Genomic DNA, 26,068 nt, shown 5'->3' on the forward strand with positions numbered 1-26,068 from the left:
CACGAGACATAATTCCCCGTCTTCTTTTACTAAAGAATATGTTTTACTTATTTACTTACCGGTAGTCACATACATATATTTTACACTTCATTATGTCATAATAAGGAGAGATGGTCATTAAATAATATATTTTCTTGTAATAACGCAATGCTATGTCGTTAAAACATAATTTTACTTGTTATAATGATATATTAGTTACAACTACATATATGTACGTGACGTGACAATGCGGGAAATGGGACTTTATCACATGTCCGTGGAATAATTGGAATACACTCTTAGTTTTATTTTTAATGTTATGTTTTTACTATGATTCATCCCCAATCTGTCTACAATATAATGCTATCCAATCATTGCAATCAAAGCCTGAGGTTTTGAATCGTTTAAGATGATCAAACCAGTTATTTTTTAATAATCGACTCTGGGCTGGAAATGCTTCTTTATTTGAAACACTTCAGTTTGATTTAACACTTGATGATTGTATCGGAAAGTAACATTATCATTGTTTAATAATTTGTATACCTAGTCTTTACTCATAATTTATGTTTGGAATGCATAACCTTGTCTAATTGTAATGCTGTATAGCCTACTGTTATATCATGTTGTTTGCAATCCATTCTTGCATTTCTTTAATAAAAACATGATGGTCAGACTTTGAAGTACCGGTATGTGAACACACATAGGCTTGTGCACGCCCCTTTAAATAATGAATAATGTGTCCGAATAACATGACAAAATTTTCCTTTGTTTCATTGCCCAACCAATGAAACTGTGGTTGGTGTGTTTTGATGAACGGTACCATTAATAAATCACAACACACCACTGCTTTCGGTACTGCCATTGATTCAGGCTACAACAGAATTGATTTTACTATACTATTTGAAACTTTAAGTACGTGGACTTTGATAAGGGCCTATTTCCCAAGTTGTCACGCCTCGTACAAAATATGTGGTTTTAACGATATAATATCTTGTTATAAACGGGTAAAGCATAGGCCTATAGTTTTTATGACATATCATTATTACAATAAAATATATTTTTAATGACACATTATAACGTTATTAGGAAAAAACATATCAGTCTAATGACATAACATCTCGTTATTACTAGAAAATCTATAATTTAAACCACATAACATCTCATTATCACAACATTATTGAGTGGCAAACATTTATTTCATAAAATATTTAAAATATGTCCATACTATCCCTTTACACTATTTGTTTACTCTGTTTAGTGTGAATTAATGTAGGTATATGTTTTAATGCTGATGCTCAGAGCTTTCGGTTGTCTGAATGTGTGCGCATTATTCTGATGGCTTGAGCTGAACTCTGGCAGTGATAAAATGTCCCATTTATGTCATTTTAAGTGCTGCTTGACTTCGCAGCTGGATGGTTCCTGTTAATGAAACAAGTGTGCGGCTTTGGAAAGAACCGATATTGGAATATCTTGTGGAAATTTAGCATCTGTGAACAGCGAACATGTTGCCCCCTCTTAAAATCAGACCGCTAGGAATGCATTGTTGTTAGTGGTTATTACATAATGTCGTTATAATTAATAATTGTCATTGTTTTACCGTTGGTGCTTAATGTAATATTTGAAACAGCATTTGCATTTGTTTTTGTAGTGTTGGACTAAACATGCTGCTTAATGTGTCCACTGTTATTTTTGCACTGGTTTTCAAATCTTTTTCATTCAAAACCAACTGAAAGGAGAAAATGATCAAAGGAGAGAGGTGCTTTTATTTTAATCTTGACATGTTCTAGCTCTAGTTACTGTTTTGTTATGCCATCTGCAGGATTGTCAGACATTTTTAAACCGATCCATTTCCTGGAGCCGTATTACTCTAGAGACGTTCTCAGGTTGTGCAGCTTTATTGGAGACCAGACCAGCCCGAAACAGTTGTTTCCCTCAAAACACACTGTTTTACTGCTCGATGTGTCTTTAGAGGCTTGTTTTGGGCGAATGCATTTGTTACAGGACATTATGGATTAAAACGCAGCCGATGGTCAATAATATTGTCTCGGCTCAGCTTGGCAGCCGTCCTGGGTTGGCAGCCGGTGACTGAAGAGCAAACAGTAGCACGCTGCAAAACTCTGACATAGTTTATATGCATCCCTTTGAGAATGTTGTACAATTTCTGCTCTGCCCTCAAACCACCAGTGTAATTTAATAATAATCTGTGTGAGTAATAAGCAATTATGATGTGCCCTGGCAAGACTTCCTTAACGGTTCAAATGCTTACAGATCAAAAATAGCACTAAGAAAAAACAATTATTGACAAGTATATTGTCTGGTTTTCCACTAAAAATGTGCCAATAAATTTTTTTTCCACTTGAAGTGCTTAATAAACTAGTTTGCAGAGAATATATCTTACATTTATTTTTCTTTCTCCGTTGCCAGCCAGGTAAAGGCTCGTCACATTACAGAAATTTTGGTGAAAAGGTCCATTGTCAAGTGCAGTAATCCAAGCAGCTCTCTTCGGCCCTATTGCAATATCTGTGGGGAACTATTTTACGCTCACGTGAAATGGAAATTACTGGATTTGTCCCACAAAAATTCACCAAAGTAAATGTGACCGAATAGTAAATGTGACCGAATCAACTTGTGATGTGGCAAAATCACAAAAAAATTGACACTTAAATGTGGCAAAATCAACTTTAATTTAGAACATTTTCTCTGGAATTATATTTTTGTCTCAAGTTAATTTATCTTAAGGACATTTTTGTCAATATTTTATTTTATTGGTTTTTACCTACCTTTCAAATAGTACATTTGAAAATATAGTAAGTCCGTATGTGGAACATATCTGAATTATTCCTTAAATCAATACATCAAAATAGGACCAAAATCACAATGGGTTGCCCTGTTTTTGTGTTACAGGAACTGTTTACTGAGATGACTGTGGCTCATGTATATATGATACTGTGAGTGACACAATGACCTGCGCTTAGGGATGCTCCGATCGATCGCCAGCAAACCATGGGCCGATTGAGTCACTAGATTTGGCTGATCTCATGAACTGATCGCATTTTAATGACGTAAAAAGTTGCCTCCGACGCGCGTTCTGCTTTGTAACTTCGCAAAATATTAGTAAACCATAGTAAATCACACCTTTATTTAGAGCAGTTTGTCTCGATTCAAACGAGCCCACTCACAAAATAACGTGTATTATGTAGATCTTGAGAAAATCATCACGGATTATAATGGTATGCTGTGTGGCTAAAGCTACAGGACTTCCGGGACCGATCGTGTGTGTCGTCATCATGACGCAGTGTTTTCCAACATCATTGGAAACTGGATCTTGGGAATGGTGTTGGGACGATTGTAGGGATGATATGTCAAGACCAAGCGGCAACCTTCCAGTCTTTCTCTTGAATCCAACACGGAAGTGATTTAAACTGCAATTCATCGACTGGCTGCTAGAGACAGGCTCCAAAAGAGAGTCAATCTCAAATACTCCCCATGTTAAAGGAACACTCCAATTTTTTTGGAAATAGGCTCATTTTCCAACTCCCCTATTAAACAGCTGAGTTTTACCGTTTTTGAATCCATTCAGCCGATCTCCGTGTCTGGTGGTAGCACTTTTAGCATAGCTTAGCATAGATCATTGAATCTGATTAGACCGTTAGCATCTCTCTCATAAAAATGACCAAAGAGTTTTGATATTTTTCATATTTAAAACTTGACTCTTCTGTAGTTACATCGTGTACTAAGATCGACAGAAAAGGAAAAGTTGCCATTTTCTAGGCCAATAATATGACTAGGAACTATACTCTCATTCCTGCGTAATAATCAGGGAACTGTGTTTGCGTACCAGCAGGCGCAATGATATTACAAACTTAGTGCCGGTCACGTTGGAAGTTACAGAGCTGGGGACTATTTTCAGGCGCTGCGTAATATTGCACCTGCTGCACCCATGGTACGGCAGCACAGTTCCTTATTATTACGCAGGAATGAGAGTATAGTTCCTAGTCATACTGGCCTAGAAAATCGCAACTTTTCATTTTCTGTCCGTCTTAGTACACGATAGTACACTTATCCACTTTTTATAAAGCTTGAATGATCAGGATCGGTATCGGCTGATCATGATGAAAAGAAATAGGTTGTCGATATCGGCTGCAAAATTCCTAATCGGGGCATCCTACTCTGCTGTTTGTTTTCGGTTAATTCAGTGTCCGTACATTTGACCAACTTATCAGTCTGTTTCATCAAAGCCTGCAACTCAAGTTTACCACTCTTCTAAACTAACGGGGTAGAAGGTTGAGAGGTTTTTTAACATGTATTTTATGGTTTATTAGGTTGAGAGAGGAAGGGAAGGATTGCTCGGAAGGTCTGTGAGAGCTGTGAAACAAAGGTGATTATATCAGAGAAGACAGATCTTGTAAAAAAAAGAGGACTATTTTTCCTCACAGTAGTGCTCATTAATCATATCTCCACACCACTGGAGAATAAGAGAGAGAGAGAGAAACTGTAGAAGCTATCAACATTACCTGCTTTTTTTAGATTTTTGAAGAATCTTCACGCTTTATGTAAAAAAAAAATGTATTAGGCTAATTCACACATTACAGTGAATAAATAATGACACAATTTTTGGATGCATATTTATTTGTGATATAATTTTGTCCATAACTGTTCTACTCATTCGTGTTCTCTGCTTCTCTTGCTCTGCTGTTCTATTCTCTGTTGTTTTGGCAATAGGAAGCAATTTTGTTATGCCAATAAAACACTTGAGCGAAGGAGAGAATGAAGGTCGGTCTCGACTGCATTAGCTGTTTCAATTGTGTTCCAATGAGGAACAGATGAAGGTCGTCTGTTTACACCCACGTTATTAATGTTTTCATACTGTAACTTTTTGCTAGTTGTTTTTTCTTTTTTCCCTTCAAGAAATTCTCATGGTGTAGGTGTAAAGATTTTATTTTAGCCCAAACACTCTGACAGCATCTCATTTTAGATTGGGGGGGGGGAGATTAGTGTGTATTATGGACAGTGTTTGTTAGCTGATACACCATGTTTACATACTGAAAATTAGAGTGATACAATACCAGTATAATGAACGACTTGCAACATGTTGATAATAACGTGCATTTCAGTGTAAGAAATCAACTTACTTTCTTCTGTGGAACATAGATTAAATGTCTTTTTCTTTTTTGTCTATTAAAATCAATGGGCTCCAATATTATTTGCTTCCCAACATTTTTCAAAAGATCTTGTGCGCTTTGACAGAATTTTCATTTTTGGATGAACTTTTAATTGGGGAGTAGTGATGGCCGTTTTGGTAAATTTGTCTTGAGTACAGATAAATCATCAGTTACTGAGTACATCCATTTATAATCTCACACCAATTATGCTTAATCCAACAACATATAAACATTAATCAGGTCTTTAAATTGTACATTTTTGGCCAGTTGCCCAGTTTTTCTCTGGACTTAAAGGCCTTAATTGGTTGTTTTGGCATTTTATTTAGTGTGGACATCTTCCATCATGCCTCGTTTATTCCGCGCTTTTTAAGATTTTAACCTCTTCCACTCCAAGGCATATTTTGGAATTCCGCCTGAATTTAAAACCAACCAAGTTTAAATATTCACCCAACATACATACAGTGTAGTAAATTTAAAAAACTGGTGTCATTGTACAGAAAACCCTTTAAATTTACTAAATCAGATTGCAAAACTTCATAAATAGCATTGTATGCGTTTAAAATATTACGTTAAACATAAAAAATAGGCCTTTTTTTCTTCTTTTTTTTTAGAATCCTGTCTTTGAAAGTCTGTGATTCAGGTACTGTTTGGTCTGAGGACATGCTGATTATATTGTTTGACTCCACTAGGTAACAGTATCCACCAGATTTTTTTTTTTTCCTCTATCACATTCTGAGCAATAGTTATTCAAATGTAACCGAAGGGAGGCAAAGTGTAATTTTTAGCGCCTATATGTGTCATTTGGAGTTTTCAAATACTCAAATGCAAAAAAAGGTTTTTACAAAGGACATTACCCCAAAAATGCTACTTTTAATATATGCTAAAGTACTTTACTTGATTATTGATTGATTTTCTTGATTTTCATTCTTTATATCTGAAAAACACAATATAAAAAATGGCATAAAGGAATGAGACCACGTAACATAACTTGTGTTTTGTGAATAAAAGCACAAACATTTTATTTTTCTTTCAGGAGACACTAACAACTTCTAAAACAGTCTTGTAGATTTTATATGGTCTATTAAAACAGACCACTTGTACAAATTGATAACATAAATAGAAATATGAGGGTGGGTGTGGGGGTCTCAGGCCCATCTCTCGGATGCGTCTCGGCTGTAACACAAAGTAAATCGTTTTTATTACACACAAACTGGTTGTTTGCATGGTATAACGTTATATATATATATATATATATATATATATATATATATATATATATATATATATATATATATATATATATAACATTTTATATATGCATCAAAACTAGCCAAATTACATAATTTTATTCAAGTCTGATTTTATTCAAATACTGAACACGTAACTCATGTTTGCTAGTAAAACATAAATGCTAAATAAAGTTTCCACATATTCTGTCAAGAAACAATTAGTTGGCTCAATTGCTGTAGGTTTCGATCTCAAAATAAAAATTCTAAAATACTTATCAGCATTGTAAATGCAGTAATAAATGAACTTACCCGTAAACGCAATGTCCTCTCCCTCGCGAAATGCCGCTGCCTTCACTTCAGTCACAGGTTGCACGATGCATCGTCAATTTCTCATTCAAGCTCTTCTGATATCGCTTCAACGTAAGATAACACATTTTTTTTGCTGCTTTTCCCTCTCCATATGCCATTTTTAAATCTAAAACGCTCAAAAAATACAAATACACCCGCAAATATTCCCTCACTCGTCTCTGTCACTGCAAATCACTCTTCACTAACCATGACGCGCCTATCAACAACAACGTCGTAATCCCGCCCACCTACTCCGCTGATTCGTCGGCTGTTTCAGGATCTGATTGGACTAAAGCATAGACTAAATGCATGATTGACATATGATTGTGAAGCTGACATCCTCAGCTTTGAACACGTGCCTGATATGTATATCATCGGCATGTTTAGAGGACGCGTGCACGTTTGGATGATGACATGTAGATCGCGTGTTTCTCCATTCCAGCGCGTTTTGTGTTCCGGACATCCGCGACACAACAGTGGATTATTTACCAAGAAGAGCTCACAGAAAAGTACAAATGTGCTCAATCGACGGAAAACATTCTAGGGTAAAATATTATATAGAGTTTGTGGCTGATTTGAGCTTAGATCACCTGTAATCGAAGTAGAAAGGAGACATTTGTCTTTGTTTTTTCACAGAAATCATATTTTACTGCGCGATACTTTTGATGATAATTTGAACTATGATGTTAAAACAATAAAACAAACTACACAGTCACATTCCTGGGAATGAGAGCTTTCTTTTGATGTATGACTTTTCTTTTTTGTGAAATAGGTAAAAAATACATTTCATGTTTACATTTCTGCATCGCCATTTTGAGGGAGGAGCTATTTTGTGACGATTGTTTTTTAAAGCTTTATATTAATTATTTGTGTTCCATATAGACAAATGTAATTATATTCTGTGTAAAGATGAGATTTTAAGATTTAAAATGATACTATATATGGTGTGATAGTATCTCCAGAAACATTAAAAAAATAAGTTTTAATATAATGACGTAGCTCTAGGCCCCGCCCACGGGGCGTTAGAGTGGAAGAGGGTTAAGATGGCATTAAAAAGTGTAAGATAGAGCTGCACGATTAATCATTGAAAGGTCGCAATTTCGATTCAAACAATCTAAATGTCAGTGATTCGGCTATGTCTATTAAAACTTTTAAAGTGCGATTACAGCTAACATTTAAATCAGCGTTGGCTGCCGCTGAGCCAGAGAGAGCAGTTGTCATGTAGAAGAATGAAACAGCTTCACACTTTTCAACCAGGTCCTGACTCTGTGTTCACAAAAAATCCCAGGATGTTTTTCGAAAGAGTAGGGGTATAACCCCGACATCCTGGCTAAATTTGCCCAGTGACCTCTGTCCATCATGGCCTTCTAATACTAATTGGCTTCATCACTTTGTCTCCTCTCCGCCAGTAAGCTGGTGTGTGGTGGGCATTCTGGCGCAATATGGCTGCTGTTGCATCATCCAGGTGGATGCTGCGCATTGGTGGTGGTTGAGGAGATTCCCCCTTCTATGTAAAGCGCTTTGAGTGCCGAGAACAGCGTTATATAAATGTAATGAATTATTATTATTATTATTATTATTAACCACATGGTATCACTATTTCTGTTTTACAATAATTCATGATCTGAGAAAATGGATCTCTATTTAAAAAAAATAAATAAAAATTGTGATTCTCTATTTATCCAGAATCATGTAGCTCTAGTTTCTTGCTGGAACAATGTGTATGCGGAAAAACATGTTGTGTTTGTGTGTAGACTCTAAGGGTATGTTTAACGGAAATGTTTTTCCTTTGCGTTTTCCGTGTACAGATGACAACAATGTCAAAAGATCCCCTTTCACACGGATCTGTGAAAACGACTAGAAACACTGTATTGTGCATGCCAGGCCAGTAGATGGCGATGTCGCTTTGTAAAGAAAAAATACGCAACTGTAGACTGAACATGTAACACACATGGGCATGACGTCACCGTTTTCACAAATTTGTGTTTTGTAGTTTACAATGACAATAATGGGATTGTTTAAAAAATTTGCATTTTGAAACACGTTTTCAAAGGTTAACATTTTCCGGTCCCTAAAACACCATTGTCGTGTAAATGAACGGCCAAAATGCATAAAACGTTTTCTGTTTTTTGTTGAAAACAATGTCATGTAAACAGTCCCTAAAACAGTGGATTTTAACCAGGAGCCCTGCCTACAATGTGGTCTTCCAAACTTCCTAGAAGAGCTGCTGTCATTCTTAAAACTATATAAATTTAGTTCTTAACATAATCTTAATTTAAATGCTAAAAAAAGCTGTACAACAGTAAACCGACATCATATTTTTGAGTTTGTTTATTTTTATTACCACAGAAGCTATTGTCTGTTTAACCATCTCTGAAAAATAACTAATGAAATTAAAAGGAGAACATTAAAATTGAAGCATTTTTTTGTTTAGTTGTTACTGGATTACTACGCTCAGTCCATGTGTTCAAGTTGAGGAGAAAAAAGTCAGTTTCCATGATGAATCATTGCTGTCCCTTTCAATTACAATATGCAATATACTTTCACCTTTATGGTGGCATGTGTTCTTCTACAACCTATCATTACTAGATTGGCCTAATTGAATACAGTGAAATGTAATGTTACATAACGGGAATTATGAAGAATATGGGAATTAAAAGTGGAATTAACTACAGGGTTATTTAAAAACAGTGGCATTTTCACCTCAATCCCTGATTGTTTTCAGACACGCGTGTGTGTTGTAGTTGTCTCAGTGTTGTGGTGGTGTCAGTGAGGTGTAATGGCTGTGTGGTGGTTAAGTGTTTAACGGCTGTGGGGGAGGGGAGGTCATATTTAGAGCACTCCCATGTGTTCACGACGCCATTGAGGACGAGGTTACAGGGTCAAATATCAACCAGATAGTTTTCCTACACTCTTTTACCTAAATCTATACTGCTTATTTCTTGTTAAAGCTCACATAGTGCATAGCTGTGCCTCTCTACACAAGAGTTTTTGTCCTTGTGTCCTGACAGTTACTCAGTTTAACTTCACAGCAGACTCGCACCTGTAAAACCGAGTTCTCAAGGACACCTACAGCGTACAGCCATCTAGTGGCAGTCAAAATAAGATAATATTCACCTCATCTTTACACCACTTTACACACACATCCCCATCCTGTTGTGCAGTTTCAATGAGGTTTGTTTAAACTCATATCATATAGTGATGGTCAGGGATGAATAACTTGGATATATGCAATTTCACTTTCTTTTCTGTTGTGAGATATTTCACCTTTCTTAGAGTACATATTTCTCTGGAAATCATTGGCACGGCCTGGTTTTCCTTTTGCATCACTCACTGTGAGAGTTTTCTGCATTAAAGGGAGAGAGATATGGCAAACTAAAGAGAGTATTATGGTGTGAATCAAACTCGTGTGCATTTCCTCATCTGAGCATTAGTGAAGAACATTTTAATGAAAACTTTCTTAGCCTGCCCCCTACTGTTGCCCAAGAAGTGCTTTACATCCTCTGGAGTTCAGCATTCTGTTAGTGAGAGAAAACTCAGTCTAAAAGTGTGTTTATGATCAATACTGTCTCTTAGAGCCAACTGAACATTAATAAAAAAATTTATATGTTTGTAAATTCTCCAGAAACACATTCTGTTGTGCCATCAAATAATCATTAAAGGTCAAGTACTTTATGGTTCATACTGCCCCTAGTGGTGATAGTTAACTTTAGTCAGAACAACATGCACATTCACAAAAATTTAATCTTTTACTGTTTAACTGATGTTTTAAATTAAATGTTTTTTAAATGTATTTTGCCCCTGTTTTGTATTAACAATCAAACAAACCATTTTAGTCCTCTGTTGCTTTTGTGAGGCGAAAGCTTCATGCTAAATAAATCGGTTTTATTCACTTTTGGCCAGTCAGTGACTAATTCATTACATTTTTACCCCTTTAAAAAGATCAAACTGTTAATTTTATTAGAAAAGATAATTATCTGAACTTGACAAAATAGATCACCCAGATATTTTTCTCAATTACATCAAATATGGATTTAAATGTTTTAGTTTTATTGATTTATTTGAAGCAGAATACATGTGTGGATCTGTATAGCTGTTCCCTGTGACTATGTAGAATAGATTGACACCTCTGTTAATGATGTGCTGCTGCAGTTCATCAAATGACCAGTTGGTATCGCTGTTCAGGCTTAATTTTACTTCATGTCCATATTACAACGTTTCAGAAGTTCTGCAAGGTTACATACAAACCCTGAACAATGTGTTAAGTTCATGGCTTTGACATCAGTAAAAAATGTGTTTAAGTAGCATTATTCACAGTATTTTAGTTTTTTATGGAATATAAATCAATCACTCATTTTTAAATGAGAAATATTTGCTTTGTATAAAGTCATGAATTATGGAATCTAGATCTTGGTGAAATCATATTTGATAAATATAGTGCATGTTTTTCTAGTGCCTAAAGACCTGCTTTAACAAACAAATGTTTGTGGCTTTTTTTTCCCCTTCTGTCTCCTGCAGGCTCAGAGTTGCAGTGTTAATACTGTCATCAGCACCTAAAGCACACTGAAAGAGCTCGTCTCAGCAGAGCACTACACACACACACACGCATACACACCAGACCTGTAACACACCAGACCTGCCCCTCCATCATCATGATCACCTCAGAGCTGCCAATGCTACAGTAAGTCCCCACTTCATTTACACTCATACACTGGAGTTTACTTCAGCTATAACTAAAGTATATATCAACTACAATGTCATGATTTCTCTTTCTCAAATGTGATTATAGTACATTTTTGACACATTTAGCCTAAAACATTGTGTCTGAACGTTTTAAGTGTTAATAAATTGTGATGTGCCATGTAAAACTCTATAAACAATATATATAAAGAAATGAGCACAGTAAAATATGTTTTTTATGTTTATTTTATGTGATTCAGTGAATGTTTCATGCTTGACTAATCTTTTTAAGCTTAAAAACGAAATATAATGGCCCGGTTTCATAGGCAGGGCTTAGATTAAGCCAGAATTAAGCGTTAGTTCAGTTAGGGCATTTAAGTAGCTTTTATAAACGTGCCTTAGAAAAAAAACATTACTGGTGTGCATCTTGAGCCAAATCAATGACATAAAATTTGCTTTCAGATAAAACAGCTCAAACATGCATTCTAGTCTGAGTATGAGAGTTAAAACAGAGTAGAACTGGTTAACTTTTGAACTTGGCATCTCTAAAGACTCAAATTATTATGTAATTTCATCTTCATTATGTCGTTTACAGTGACAGTTCACTATTGTTATGAAGGTAAATAAGTGGTGTGACAGGATCAAAACTCACAGACTCAAAATAATTATCCGGTTTTAATTCAAAATAATCACAATTGATCTTTTTGAATTGATTTAAATGTATTTTTTATATATATATAAATATAAATAATTTATTAGCAGAAATTTGTGTTTAATTTACTTCATCAGATGTGGACACAAAGACTATATAATTTTACGACTCAGATGTTCAGAGTTCATGGTGTGCTTTTCTCACAGGGACTCCGGTGAGTCGGGTCAGGACACAGTGAGTCTCAGTATGAGCATGAGTGAGCTGGACGACCCTGGAGATGGAAAGACCAAGAAGAAGAGAGGAAGGCCTGCCAGACCTCCTGTATGCCTCACACAAAAGCTGTTTTCTTGACTTACCACAGAAAAATACATATATGTAGCATTTTATGCAACTTAGCATTTTGTAACCCTGACTCCAGGCTCCCAACAAGAAGCCTCGGAAGTCACCCTCAGAAAAGGGCTTAATGGGAGCCCCGCGGGGGCGGAAGGCCAATGGAATGGCTCCGCAGAATGGAGAGGGGGATCCCGTTACTCTGTTTGAAGTGGTCAAACAGGGAAAGAGCGCTATGCAGGTATAAAACTCAAATATATAATTATAAGAGAAAACTGATCAACATGCAAATGAGCTTAAACTGGTTTAAGGTGCCTCATGTCTAATGAGTTATAATTAAATTTCACCACACAAAGAATGCAAATTACTTTGATTAAATATACCATCTGGTTGTTACAACCTCCATGTCAGACTCACTTTAGACCTCACTTAGGCCAGATTGTTCTGCTAAATAAGCAAGTGTTTAGCAGCTCGTCCGCTGTGTTTATGTAAATAGTGACACAGCTGTCCCTAAATCTTGCAGTCAGTCGTTGATGACTGGATCGAGTCGTACAAGCAGGACAGAGATATAGCACTTTTGGACCTCATCAACTTCTTCATCCAGTGCTCTGGTTGTAAAGGTACGAATAACTGATGTTATATAATGTTATATGATAATGATATATTATTCATTCATAATAGTGATTACTGATCATCCTTCATTTCAGGCACTGTTAGAATCGAAATGTTTCGCAACATGCAGAATGCTGAAATCATCCGCAAAATGACAGAAGAGTTTGACGAGGTAGCCTTTCTGCTGGATTCACAGAAGCTAGTGAAGTCGAACGACCTTTGAACTCCAGTCTGAGTTGGTCATTGTTTGTGTTTTAATGCAGGACAGTGGCGATTACCCCTTGACCATTTCTGGCCCTTTGTGGAAGAAGTTTCGCTACAACTTCTGTGAGTTCATCTGCGTCCTGATCCGTCAGTGCCAGTACAGCATCATCTACGACGAGTACATGATGGACACGGTCATTTCTTTGCTCACGGGTCTGTCGGACTCACAGGTCCGAGCCTTCAGACACACCAGCACTCTAGCAGGTAAACCCAAATTTGTGATTAGAAGCATTATAAATCTGTTTTCAACTAAAAGTTCTCCCTGCGTTTTCTGCCAAAATAAAAGTTCTAAAATGAAGACCGCCATGAATATTAGTATTTTACTCATTTTATTGTTGCTCTGAAAGATGGATGATATTTGACCCTGGATCACAAAACCAGTCACATGTCGCACGGTTATATTTGTGGCAATAGCCAACAAAACATTGTATGGGTCAAAATGATCGATTTTTCTTTTATGCCAAAAATCATTAGGATATTAAAGGTAGGGTAGGTCAGAATTGTATAAAAAAAACTTTTATTCAAATTTGTTTAAACTGTCTTTATATACCAATACATAATTAAAATGTGAGTACTCTGAAATAGAGAGTATAAAAACTGAGTGACTCTAGTGTATTTAATCTTCAATAAACACAGCTCATTAATTCCATTCAGTCCCACCTAAAAACGGGTGCGCGAGTGCGTGCACGTCGGCAGAGCCAGTAATAGCGGCGGTCGCCATGGCGACGGAGAGTGACCGTCGCGCAAGCCAATCACTTGTTTCGTCCCGGTAGGAATTAATGAGCTGTGTTTTTTGAAGATTAAATGCACTAGAGTCACTCAATTTTTATACTCTCTTTTTCAAAGTACTTACATTTTAATTATGTATTGGTATATAAAGACAGTTTAAGCCAATTTGAAAAAAAGTTCTTTAGACAATTCTTACCTACACAACCTTTAAGTAAAGATCATGTTCCATGAAGATATTTTGTAAATTTCCTACTGTAAATATAAAACATTTATTTTTTTGAGTGAATGCAGCACAATCGCGAACATAAATGGACAACTTTAAAGGAGATTTTCTCAATGTTTAGATTTTTTGGCACCCTCAGATTCCAGATTTTCTAATAGTTGTATCTCGGACAATTGTCCAATCCTAGCAAACCATTCATCAAGGGAAAGCTTATTTATTTAGCTTTCGGATTATGTATAAATCTCAACTGCAAAAAATTTAGCCATGTGACTGGTTTTGTGGTCCAGGTTAATATTATTAATTTGTTACATTTATATAGCGCTTTTCTGGGTCCTCAAAGCTCTTCACATATGGAAGGGGGAATCTCCTCACCTCAATATTATTGTTATTATTATTAAATACTTGTTTTATTTTTATTTTTATTCAACTGTATTAATACTCTAGCTATATATTTCTTAATTGGTTTAATTTTTGTAATTTTAATGAAATAAAAATATTTTAATAATAATAAATGTTCTATAGGAGTAGTCATTTTTAACGGGTTCATAAAAACAACAGTGTGAAAGTGGCCTGAGACAACTGAGGTAGAGAGAAATATTTTAAAAAATGAGTTTGCATACCTGTCCTCAGCCATGAAGCTCATGACAGCTCTGGTGAACGTGGCTCTGAACCTGAGCATTAACCAGGACAACACACAGAGACAGTACGAAGCTGAACGCAACAAAATGGCGGGAAAGAGAGCCACCGAGAAGCTTGAACTCCTACTCCATAAGAGGAAAGAGGTATTACACCTTAAGCTCTCCTGTCTTTTCATTTATAAACCCTTATTATTATTTTGTAGACTGTTCGATTATAACCAGGTCCACATGAAATCCAACGCACAGAACTTCAGAGAAAGATCTTCCACATAATTTAAATACCTGGCTGTTTTCCCACAAAATGAAGACAGAAAATGGGAAAAGTCAGATTGTGTCAGTATACGGTCACTGCTGATCATTTACTCATATGAACACACTTTCTCACCAGCTTCAAGAAAACCAAGATGAAATCGAAAACATGATGAACTCGATCTTCAAGGGAATCTTTGTGCATCGTTATAGGTGATCAAAGTTGTATCTTCTCACAATAATAGCGTTCATGTAGCTGTGAGTGTCTGATCTCATCTTCTGTGTGACTGGCAGAGATGCAATAGCTGAAATCAGAGCGATTTGTATAGAGGAGATCGGTGTGTGGATGAAAATGTACAGCGATGCCTTCCTGAACGACAGCTACCTGAAGTACGTGGGCTGGACGCTACACGACCGGGTACGCCATATCCGAATACACCAAGAGCAGCACTTTTGCCCCTGTAATACTTCATTTTCCGTGTATTAACATCAGCATTCTCCATTTCAAGCAAGGTGAAGTACGCTTGAAGTGTTTGAAAGCCTTACAAAACCTCTACACAAACCGTGAACTGTTTCCAAAACTCGAGCTCTTCACAAACCGCTTCAAGGTAAGAACTCAGTTCAGGAGAGGTATTTCAATACTCTGAATGTTTTTATGACGATACAATCTCTTCACAGGATCGGATCGTGTCTATGACGCTGGATAAAGAGTATGATGTGGCTGTGGAAGCCATCAGACTGGTCACACTAATCCTTCAGTGAGTGACGCTCAGATGATATCAAATGCTGAACATAACTGCAGTCTGGATGCTTTCCTCCATCAAATGTCCTTCATTTGTTCAGGGGTAGCGAGGACGCGCTGTCTAATGAAGACTGTGAGAATGTCTATCATCTGGTGTACTCCGCTCACAGGCCTGTGGCAGTGGCTGCTGGGGATTTTCTACATCGAAAGTGAGCCAGCTTGCATACTTTCTCTGTAGAATAAACTTTGGCTTTTGTCTGTTTTTTTTTTTTATGTTTTCTTTTCTTTTATTTCCTTTTAAATAGATTTTGTATGTATTATAAAAAAAAAGTAATTTAATTGATTTTTTTGTGTCCTCTTTCTATGCTACGTCATTGTGTAGGTTGTTCAGCAGACATGATCCTCAGGCGGAGGAGGCTCTGGCTAAACGCAGGGGCAGGAGCAGCCCAAACGGAAACCTCATTCGCATGCTAGTGCTCTTCTTTCTGGAGAGTGAGGTAAGGCCACACCTGCTGATCAGCTTGATTGGCTTATGCTACTCTGAGCAATGCCTGAACTTTGTATTTTGAGCACTTCTTGCGTTGTTTTTGCCTCTTCACGATGACTCGCTTGCTGTAGTCCTCAGTTGTAAGTCGCTTTGGATAAAAGCGTCTGCTAAATGACTAAATGTAAATGTAAATGTGATCAGCTGCTTATGATGAATTATGATACGTTAAAAGGGTGGTTGATTATGATTTCGCTTTTCTAACTTTAGTTAGTGTGTAATGTTTCTGTTTGAGCATAAACAACATTCAAAGCAAAGGGAGATATTTGCTTTTAAAGAAATCGTATTTTAAGGACTACAACAAACGGCTGGTAGGGACTACACGACATTCCTCCAGGGTTAGTGACATCACCAACCCTAGAATTTACATAAACCCCGCCCCCTGAACACGATTTATAGATTATCAAGACATAATATTCTAATCAATGACTAGAAGATCACTACACATCAGCTACATAAATTCATCATGCACCATTCATATGTCCTGTTGTATTCTACATGTTGTCACTTCTTCTTGAGTCTCTCCATTATTGACTCCGTTGACATCATCTGACTCTGGTTTGAACATAAAAGTCTAAGTGTTTGAAATGTTCAGTGCATGTCTGTGTGAGGTAAAAGGACACAAGCTGTTGTAGCTCTGCCCCCTGTGCTGGGAGCAGCAGCTCATTTGCATTTAAAGGGACAGACACAATACGGTGCGTTTTTGCTCACCCTTAAAAAGTGACAACTTTGACATGCTATATAAACATATCTGTGGTATATTTTGAGCTAAAACTTCACATAAGCCCCTTTCACACAGAGATTCCGGAAAATACACGGATAAAGTGACCCGGGATTTGACCCGGGTTCGTTTGAAAATGGTTCATTCACACTGCCAGTGATTTGCCGGAATCAGAGAGCGCGTTCACACACAACCCGGGTATGTCCCGGATAGACGCGTGACGTTATGATGTGACGTATAAGGTACGCACGCTCGATCATTTTTTTTCGGATTCGGTCGTACACTAACGCATCACGTACCGTTCCACAAAGCTGGCGAACGATCTCAGCTTCGGCGCGGATTGCAAGGAGCTCTCGGGTCTCTGCTTCAGTCCAGTTTGCAGACATCTTTTCGTTCTTTCTTGTATCGATGACGAACACAAACTTTCTTCTAACAGAGTAACAGAGTCGCACGATAACTACGTCATTGCGAAGGCTCGTGCATCATCACTACGACACACCCCTTACGGCATTTGTCCTGGCTTTTGTTCACACAGCGCGCGTTCCGGGTCTGAACACGGCAATGTTACTAGGTCCCCAACCCGGCATCGATCCCGGCATTAAACCCGGGTCGTGTTTGCGTTCACACAGAAGGCGTTCCGGCAATTTGCCGGCAATTTGCCGGGTTCAAAGTGCTGTGTGAATGGGGCTATACACACTCTGGGGACATCAAAGACATATTTTACATCTTGAGAAAAGGGCATTATACCACCCCTTTAACACAATATTTGTCTCCTGAGGTGTCACTAGAATCCAGCTAGTTTCGTTTATATTGGTCAGAATCTCTTGTGTTTGTGTCAGAGCTCACACGGTGTATGTGTGTTTTGTGTTTCCAGCTGCATGAACATGCTGCCTATCTAGTGGACAGTTTGTGGGAGAGCTCTCAGGAGCTGTTGAAGGACTGGGAGTGCATGACCGAACTGCTGCTGGAGGAACCAGTGCAGGGCGAGGAGGGTATGGTCACCCTGAGAGGGGTTTCACTGCCGCACATAGTAGATCATAGTAGATTGAAAGCATAGTAGAGAGTGTAAACTATTATAGCAGCACAACTGTTTTTGACATTGATAGTAATAATAAATGTTTCTTGAACACCAAATCAAAATATTAGATTGATTTCTGAAGGATCATGTGACACTGAAGACAAAGAGTATTGATGCTGAAAATTCAGCTTTGCCATCACAATATATTGAAATATAATAAAATATAAAAAGTTATTTTAACATTGTTAACCACAATGTTTTTACTGTATTTTATCCTTGGTGAGCAATGAGCATAAGAGACTTCTTTTAAAAATATTAAAACATTTCACAGACCCCAATCATTTGAATGGTAGTGCATGTTAATGCAAAATATCACTTTTAAAAATAAACTCACTCACCCTGAGAAATATTCACTGGAGTTAAAGGTGACAATCATCCATATTATCTCTCCTATTTCGGAGCCATATTTCATGTCTGTGTAAAATGCACATATCTACCCTTATTCTCCTAAATGGCCAAATATATGCATGTGCACCATAAGCACGGCGCTATCTCTCTGATTCTCTGTTTGTCTTCAGTGTTGTCAGACAGGCAGGAGGGTTCTCTGATCGAGCTGACTGTCTGTACTATTCGTCAGGCTGCTGAGGCCCATCCTCCTGTGGGGAGAGGGACTGGCAAAAGGGTAAGACCTTTACCTCACAAACATTTGATTATAAAAACATTTTTGCCATCAGTGTTTAGTTTAGTCTGTATTGTTGTATAGGTCTTGACTGCGAAGGAAAGGAAGATGCAGATTGATGACAAAAACAAATTAACTGAGCACTTCATCATGGCTCTTCCCATGTTACTCTCAAAAGTAGGATGAAAAGTCTTCTGAAAAGTTTTCATCCGTTCATACATCATAAATGGCTCATTCGTATGCTGATAAACACGTGTTCCACTCACAGTACCAGACAGATGCAGAAAAAGTAGCCAACCTCCTACAGATCCCGCAATACTTTGACCTGGATGTGTACAGTGCTGGGAGAATGGAGAAGGTAAGCAGTTTCTCCAGCTGGATCTCAATGAACGCTAGAATCTCATTCCCCGTTAGCTGATAGACTGAATTTGAACGTTCCAGCACTTGGACGCATTGCTCAAGCAGATCAAGTTTGTGGTGGAGAAGCACACGGACACGGAGGTGCTGGAGGCCTGCAGTAAGACCTACAGCATCCTGTGCAGCGAGGAGTACACCATCATGAACCGCGTTGACATCGCCCACAGTCAGCTCATCGATGAACTAACCGACCGCTTCAACCACTCGGTGGAGGAGCTGCTGCAGGCGGTGAGGGCTCTGTGGAGGTGATGGACAGATTTAGAGAGATTGTTAAAGTATTAATTCAATTACAAAAGATAATCAGAAAAATGACAAATCGGACGTATATGAATCGGCCTCATGTCATCCCAAACTTTTATGCTGTTATTTTTTTTAAATTGCAGCTATTTTCCATACAACAGTGGTTCATAGTGTAGTGACGACAGCTGAAATATGCATAAAAAATGTGTCATAAATAATATGATAGCTTTGTGTGAGGAACGGTAATTCAGTGAGTTGAACTCAACAGCTTTTTTGAGCTGGTTATGATCCAGTTCGCAAATTTGACCGATAAACTCGAATTTAAACATGTATGGCTTTAGAAAACTTGGTTAAAAATATGAATCTTATGTATAGACTACTTTTATGGGGCTTTTTGATGTTTTTGTGTTGTATTTTGGTGGTTAAAGGATTAGTTCACCCAAAAATTTAATTTCTGTCATTAATTACTCACCCTCAGATCGTTCCAAACCCGTGAGACCTTCGTTCATCTTCGGAACACAAATTAAGATATTTTTGATTTGTGAGTTTTCTGTCCCTCCATAGACTGCAACATTATTACCACTTTCAAGGCCCAGAAAGGTAGTAAAGACATCGTTAAAATAGTCCTTGTAACTACAGTGGTTTAACCTTAATGTTTTTGTGCACCAACCAAAAAAAAAAAAAACTTTATTCAACAATTTCTTCCCCATCAGTCTGCTCATTATTGGCTAGCTCCTGCGTCAGCATCACACGCATGTGCCGTGGTGCTTACATGAACAGCGTCAGCCAATAATGAGCCAGCGTTCTGACGTAGAACCTGGAAACGCTGCACTGTTTACACTACGTGATCAGCATAGCAGGCTGATATGAAGATAGGAAATTGTTGAATTAAGTTGTTGTTTTTTAGGGGAGTTTTGCACACAAAAACAAGGACTATTTTACCAATGTCTTTACTACCTTTCTGGGTTATTCCCTCTTTTAAAAACTTTGAGGCTGCTATTAGCCGGAGTAGAGTAGGTGAACGACCGTGTATGATTCTGAGATTTGTGTCAGGGTCGCTGATGAAACATTTCTGAATGTCTGCCTCATTTACAGGGGGAAGAGGCGGATGATGACGACATCTACAACGTTCTCTCCACTCTTAAGAGACTCACAGCCTTTCACAAGTACGCTGCTGTTTTTTTTTGCTGAGATTACTGTGCAAAAGAAAGTTACTTCTGTCCACTTGGAGTCATTGAGTGCTAATGAACAAGCAATGTGTCCTCCTTCTCATCTCTCCATCAGTGCTCATGACTTGACCAGATGGGATTTGTTTGGGAACTGCTACAGGTTGCTAAGGACGGGAATAGAGCAGGGCTCTATGCCAGAGCAGGTGCGTCTGTTGCAGAAATCAGATGGAGTCTCATAAAGCCTGTCAAGAACGTGTTACATTTCAACACAATTAATTGCATTAAGACATTAGTTTCATAACAGTTCTCAGTAATGTAAAAAAATTAAATGTACTTAAATTAAGTATCTATACATTGTGTTTAGTATTTATACATTGTGGAAGTTTTTGTTGCCTGTAATTTACAAAATTTTACAAAACAATCTTAAAAATGGATGCTTTTATTAGAGTATGGAGAATTGCACATTAAATATTGATTTATTTCATAAGATACATCCATCCATCCATAATCTATTTTCTGATTTTTTCCCATTTGATTTTAGATGAAATTTTTCTCACTTTTCACCCAGTTATTGCAGATTTTCAGGTGACTAAAGCAGATTTCCTGTAGATCATGTTATGTCCTGAAGCTGAGTGTGTTTCACTGTGTGGTTTGTAGATAGCAGTGCAGGCTCTTCAGTGTTCTCATTACTCTATGCTGTGGCAGCTGGTGAAAATCACAGGAGGATCTCCATCCAAGGTCTGTGAGGCATCTATTTAATGCCTTATTATTTAGCAGGTGGTTTTGAATACAAACTGATTATTGCATCTTTCAACCAAAAGACAATTTTTCTGTTCGATTTCAGGACGATCTTCTAGCATTACGGAGGGTTGTTAAATCTTTCCTAGCTGTGTGCCAGCAGTGTTTATCAAACGTTAACACGCCTGTTAAAGAGCAGGTAAGCTAAAGACCTTCATCCTTTCATTCAGGAGCGATGTGCCTGTGCAAGAGTCATTCACCTGCCCCTTTTCTTCCTCCCAGGCGTTCATGCTGTTATGCGACCTGCTGATGATCTTCAGTCACCAGCTCACCACGGGGGCCAGAGAGGGTCTGCAACCTCTGGTCTTCAATCCAGACAGCACCCTACAGAACGAGCTGCTCAACTTCATCCTAGACCATGTGTTTATTGACCAGGATGATGAGAATCAGAGCATAGGTGAGCCTACAGACAGTATTAATGATGTGGTGAATTCAAAATCAAAATGGTAATATATGTGTTTGTTGGAATTGGAAAACATTTGCACGTGTGCATGCGTATAGTTTGTGAATGAGATGGGTGTCCAATGGGATATTCGTCAGATACTGTGCAGATGTAAGAGGCTTTTCAATAATGTTTTGAAGTCTAGCTGATGTGTTTTCATGTTTTTTTTTACATAGAGGGTGACGAGGATGATGAGGCTAACAAGATTGAGGCCTTACACAAGAGGAGGAACCTTCTAGCTGCCTTCAGCAAGCTCATCATTTATGATATAGTAGACATGCCAGCTGCTGCAGATATCTTCAAACACTACATGAAGGTAAGACAGCCAAGTCATCACCTTACCTGACGTGTCCACTGGAGTGGAAGAAATCTTGTGGGGCTGTCTTTTATTTCAGCATCGCCAAAGTTTACATATATTTTTGTCCAACCACAATGAAAGCATTCAAAATTTGAATTAAACTGATTGTACTGATTTTCAGCTGTTTAGTGTTAAAGGGACACTAAGTAGGAATTACTCCCATCTAGTGGTGAATTCGTATTTTGCATCCAAACTAATATTGCTCTCCAGCGCCTCGCTTTTTCAAATGCGCATTGCATCTACGGTAGGCGATATGTACCAAAAAGCTTTGACAGGATGTCTTCTAATAGCACTTCGTCGAGGGGGGTTTTTTTTGAACATTGTTATTCATAAAAATAAATCATGAGAACATGAACTTCATCACTGCTTGTGCAGGAATTGTAAAATCTTTTTTCTTATTAACTGAAGTAGCCTAACGCAATATTTTTACTCTAATAGCTTATCTTTCCCCACACATATGAACTGTGATCATGCAATAACGTTATCTTTACATCACGATGCTGAGCTACAGTGAAATGATAGAAAAGACATTATCTGTGATAGCAATTCGCCTCATTCGCGCAAACTGGAGTAGAATGAGGCTCGCGTCTACCGCAACGCGCTAAACACCGCGCCGCAGGACCACTAGACGCGCATAAACGCGTCTTTGAAATCACTCGCGCCAGACGCTCAAGAGTGAGTGAGTAATCATTTTAAAATAAAATTGACTTTAATCAAACCACGGATCCATGATACGTTTTGTGATCCGTCTGTTAGCACTATGGTCACTTTGAGGGGAGGATAAATGTATCCCCACCGGGCATTTTACGTTCTATTTTTAAATTTTTTGGCGACGATGTTTTCTTCTCCTGTGGCGCGGCATATGTATGGTCCATAATAACAATGCAATCCAGACTTTTAAACTTGCCGGTGCAGTTTCAAGCGCCTCTCACTGCTCTGCACCTGCGTTTCTGCTGGTTTCGGCTGGCTCTGAACGAAAACGCGTTGTGGAAACGCGTTGGCTTAGTACTTTTTGTCCCTCTCTGCTATTATAGTTTTGCAAGATGGCGGAACTACATGGAAGCCTCCGTGGACCTACCCGTCCCATGTATATAAAGATAATTAATTCTTCATTTATAAGGATAAGTCAGATAATTGGCCGAGGTATTTGTACACCATTGAGGACATATTTATGAATAAAAATATTGATTTTAGATAATAAAATACCTAAAAAGATACTTAGTGTCCCTTTAAGTTGAACATCTGTTAACATCTGTTCTGTTAACCACAATCCCCCAGTCGCGCGGGAAGTCATTTTCGACAGGGGGTGCTGGCGGCGGCGGCGGGGTGGGGATACTGACACACAATCAAAGACAGTACAGTTTATTCCCCGTGCTAAACAGTTCTGCAGGCAGGGGCGTTTGTTTATAAAACAGTGTGGGTCGTTAGGCAGCTTAGGGGGGTTCGGGGGCATGCTCCCCCGAGAAATTTTGGATTTCTCGGACCTACATATGTGCATTTTAAGGTGTTTGAAGGCCAACAAATTGGAATACAATAGAAGCAAATAATGAATAAAAATACGTTTATTTGTATTATGTACAAACTTTTGTTTCGTCATGTTTTCATAGCTCAATAGCGTTTCGGTGTGCTCAGATGTGCGCGCGCTGCGGTCGCTAGGAAACATGCACAGACGCGCGCGGACATGGATTTCTGTCGCGCAGGAATGTTTATTTTAAAACAACCACAAGTAGATTAAGTGTTCATAAACCGCATAACGGCCAAAAAAAGGCCTAAGTGCCACAAAGTAACAGACTATGCAAATCTGTCTTATCCGAGGGACATTCTTAAACGCTTAACGATCCTTTATATAAATCTGGGCCTGCATGGCGGCAGGAAAAAGACGCAGAGATGTAAGACACCGTGTCTCTACCTTACGATGATTTCGGTACACCAAAGGTACCGGGAAGTTCGCCGGCGGGAACTACAGTAGCTTGTCCTGCTCGTAGTAGTTGCGCAACTTGTGTGTGGGCCGTGAGTGTGCGTGCTGCGTAGGCGCGTCAAGGCACATCTGATTGGCTAATACTACACACTGAAGATAAATTAAATAATTTTTAATTAAATAATAACTAAAATGATCCATCTCTTCATCCCACACACCAAACGTGACATACAAAATGTCGTGGAACAGAAACAACAACCAGAAATATTTATAAGCTATCATTTTATTGTCATCACAGTTTGCCAAAGGGGTGCTGCAGCGCCAACAGGGGGTGCTGCAGCACCTGCAGCACCCCTAGTTCCCGCGTCCATGCAATCCCCCCACGCTGCTCACCTCCCATAGAAAAGGAATTGAAAGTGTCTGGTGTTCTCTGCTCCAGCGAACAGATATATTACTTAAACTGTTACGCCAACAAAATGTAAAGCATTTTATAAATGCTTTACCACTTGTAAACTACTTGCAGTACTACAATGATTATGGAGACATCATCAAGGAGACTCTAAGTAAGACCAGACAGACGGACAAAATACTGTGTGCCAAGACACTCATCCTGAGCTTACAGCAGGTAAGCCTCCATTTTTGAGGAATATTCTGGCATAAGATGAACATGATATTTGCATTATCATTTTAATAATCCTGTTGTTATTTCTGTTCTTCAGCTCTTTAATGAGCTGATCCAGGATCAGGGGCCTAACTTAGACAGGACCTCATCTCATGTGAGCGGCATTAAGGAATTGGCTCGTCGCTTTGCCCTCACCTTTGGCTTGGACCAGATCAAAACCAGAGAAGCTGTGGCCACACTGCACAAGTAACTTCTGTTTCATGTTTGAATTATTACTCATCAAACACCAAATAGACCTCTTCTTTATTGTACCTATCACAAATATGTTTGCTGTATTCAGAGATGGGATTGAGTTCGCCTTTAAGTATCAGAATCCTAAAGGACCGGAGTATCCCCCTCCGAATCTGGCCTTCCTAGAGGTTCTCTGTGAATTTTCCTCCAAACTACTTCGTCAAGACAAGAAAACCGTGTAAGTTGGTCTAAAGAGCACTTTGTTTAATGTTTATATGCTTGAGTGCTGCCTTGTTTTAATAATAGAGACTCTGACTGTGCATTAGAACAAATAATCTTTCACTGAGTAAAATTGGTGTTCATTGGATGGAACCTTGAAGAACCTGAATATAAACATGATATGATAATGTATTAAATAAGGAAAAACTTATAAAACTATAAAAGATAGAATTTTTCCATTATTTTGTGTGTTCTCTCTTTGCCTGTACAGGCAATATATTAATTATATAATGTGTGTGTGTGTGTGTGTGTGTGTGTGTGTGTGTGTGTGTGTGTGTGTGTGTGTGTGTGTGTGTGTGTGTGTGTATTTGACTGCGCTACAGTATATGATTGCTATTAATTAATTATATATATATATATATATATATATAAAGAGAAATAATTTCATGTAAATGTATATATGCTTATACTCATTATAGATGTTTTTATATTTTTATATATGATAATAGTTTTTTTTTAAATTATATTAATATATATTATATATGTCGGTGCCATTGTGTTTTCTCTTTGACTATACAGGCACTCGTATCTTGAAAAGTTCATGACAGAGCAGATGATGGAGAGACGGGAGGACATCTGGCTGCCGCTCATCTCCTACAGGAACTCTCTGTTGACGGGCGGAGATGAAGACCGCATGTCCATCACCAGCGGCAGCAGCAGCAGCAAAGCTGGATCCATAAGAAGCAAGAAGGGCCGTCTGCCCCTGCACAAGAAACGCATCGAGGGTGAGGATGCCAGTAGATATAATCATACTAATATAAGCCGGGAGAACAGTTCAGTTGACTAAGATGCCTA

At 38.1% G+C, this 26,068-nt stretch overlaps 1 protein-coding gene across 2 annotated transcripts in view; it reads left to right on the plus strand.

Moving 5' to 3' along the window:
- Positions 1-26,068, plus strand: part of stag1a (STAG1 cohesin complex component a) — a 48,359-nt gene that overhangs the window by 19,213 nt on the left and 3,078 nt on the right. For both annotated transcript variants that reach the window (XR_013797549.1, XM_079612383.1), the window contains exons 2-29: positions 11,237-11,399; positions 12,257-12,371; positions 12,469-12,621; positions 12,904-13,000; positions 13,088-13,164; positions 13,256-13,460; positions 14,839-14,990; positions 15,235-15,308; positions 15,390-15,513; positions 15,605-15,703; positions 15,774-15,853; positions 15,939-16,046; positions 16,220-16,334; positions 17,977-18,094; positions 18,699-18,802; positions 18,884-18,976; positions 19,068-19,157; positions 19,241-19,444; positions 20,552-20,622; positions 20,741-20,828; positions 21,283-21,363; positions 21,470-21,562; positions 21,646-21,820; positions 22,042-22,181; positions 24,665-24,766; positions 24,861-25,009; positions 25,104-25,232; positions 25,793-25,998. Coding sequence is in view for 1 of the 2 variants with exons in the window: in XM_079612383.1 (XP_079468509.1) it covers positions 11,371-11,399; positions 12,257-12,371; positions 12,469-12,621; positions 12,904-13,000; positions 13,088-13,164; positions 13,256-13,460; positions 14,839-14,990; positions 15,235-15,308; positions 15,390-15,513; positions 15,605-15,703; positions 15,774-15,853; positions 15,939-16,046; positions 16,220-16,334; positions 17,977-18,094; positions 18,699-18,802; positions 18,884-18,976; positions 19,068-19,157; positions 19,241-19,444; positions 20,552-20,622; positions 20,741-20,828; positions 21,283-21,363; positions 21,470-21,562; positions 21,646-21,820; positions 22,042-22,181; positions 24,665-24,766; positions 24,861-25,009; positions 25,104-25,232; positions 25,793-25,998 (3,271 nt within the window). In the remaining variant the exon portion in view is untranslated. The remainder of the gene's footprint in view (positions 1-11,236; positions 11,400-12,256; positions 12,372-12,468; positions 12,622-12,903; positions 13,001-13,087; positions 13,165-13,255; positions 13,461-14,838; positions 14,991-15,234; positions 15,309-15,389; positions 15,514-15,604; positions 15,704-15,773; positions 15,854-15,938; positions 16,047-16,219; positions 16,335-17,976; positions 18,095-18,698; positions 18,803-18,883; positions 18,977-19,067; positions 19,158-19,240; positions 19,445-20,551; positions 20,623-20,740; positions 20,829-21,282; positions 21,364-21,469; positions 21,563-21,645; positions 21,821-22,041; positions 22,182-24,664; positions 24,767-24,860; positions 25,010-25,103; positions 25,233-25,792; positions 25,999-26,068) is intronic.

The sequence above is a fragment of the Phoxinus phoxinus genome, assembly GCF_949152265.1.
Source record: "Phoxinus phoxinus genome assembly, chromosome: 5".
Classification (NCBI taxonomy): domain Eukaryota; kingdom Metazoa; phylum Chordata; class Actinopteri; order Cypriniformes; family Leuciscidae; genus Phoxinus; species Phoxinus phoxinus.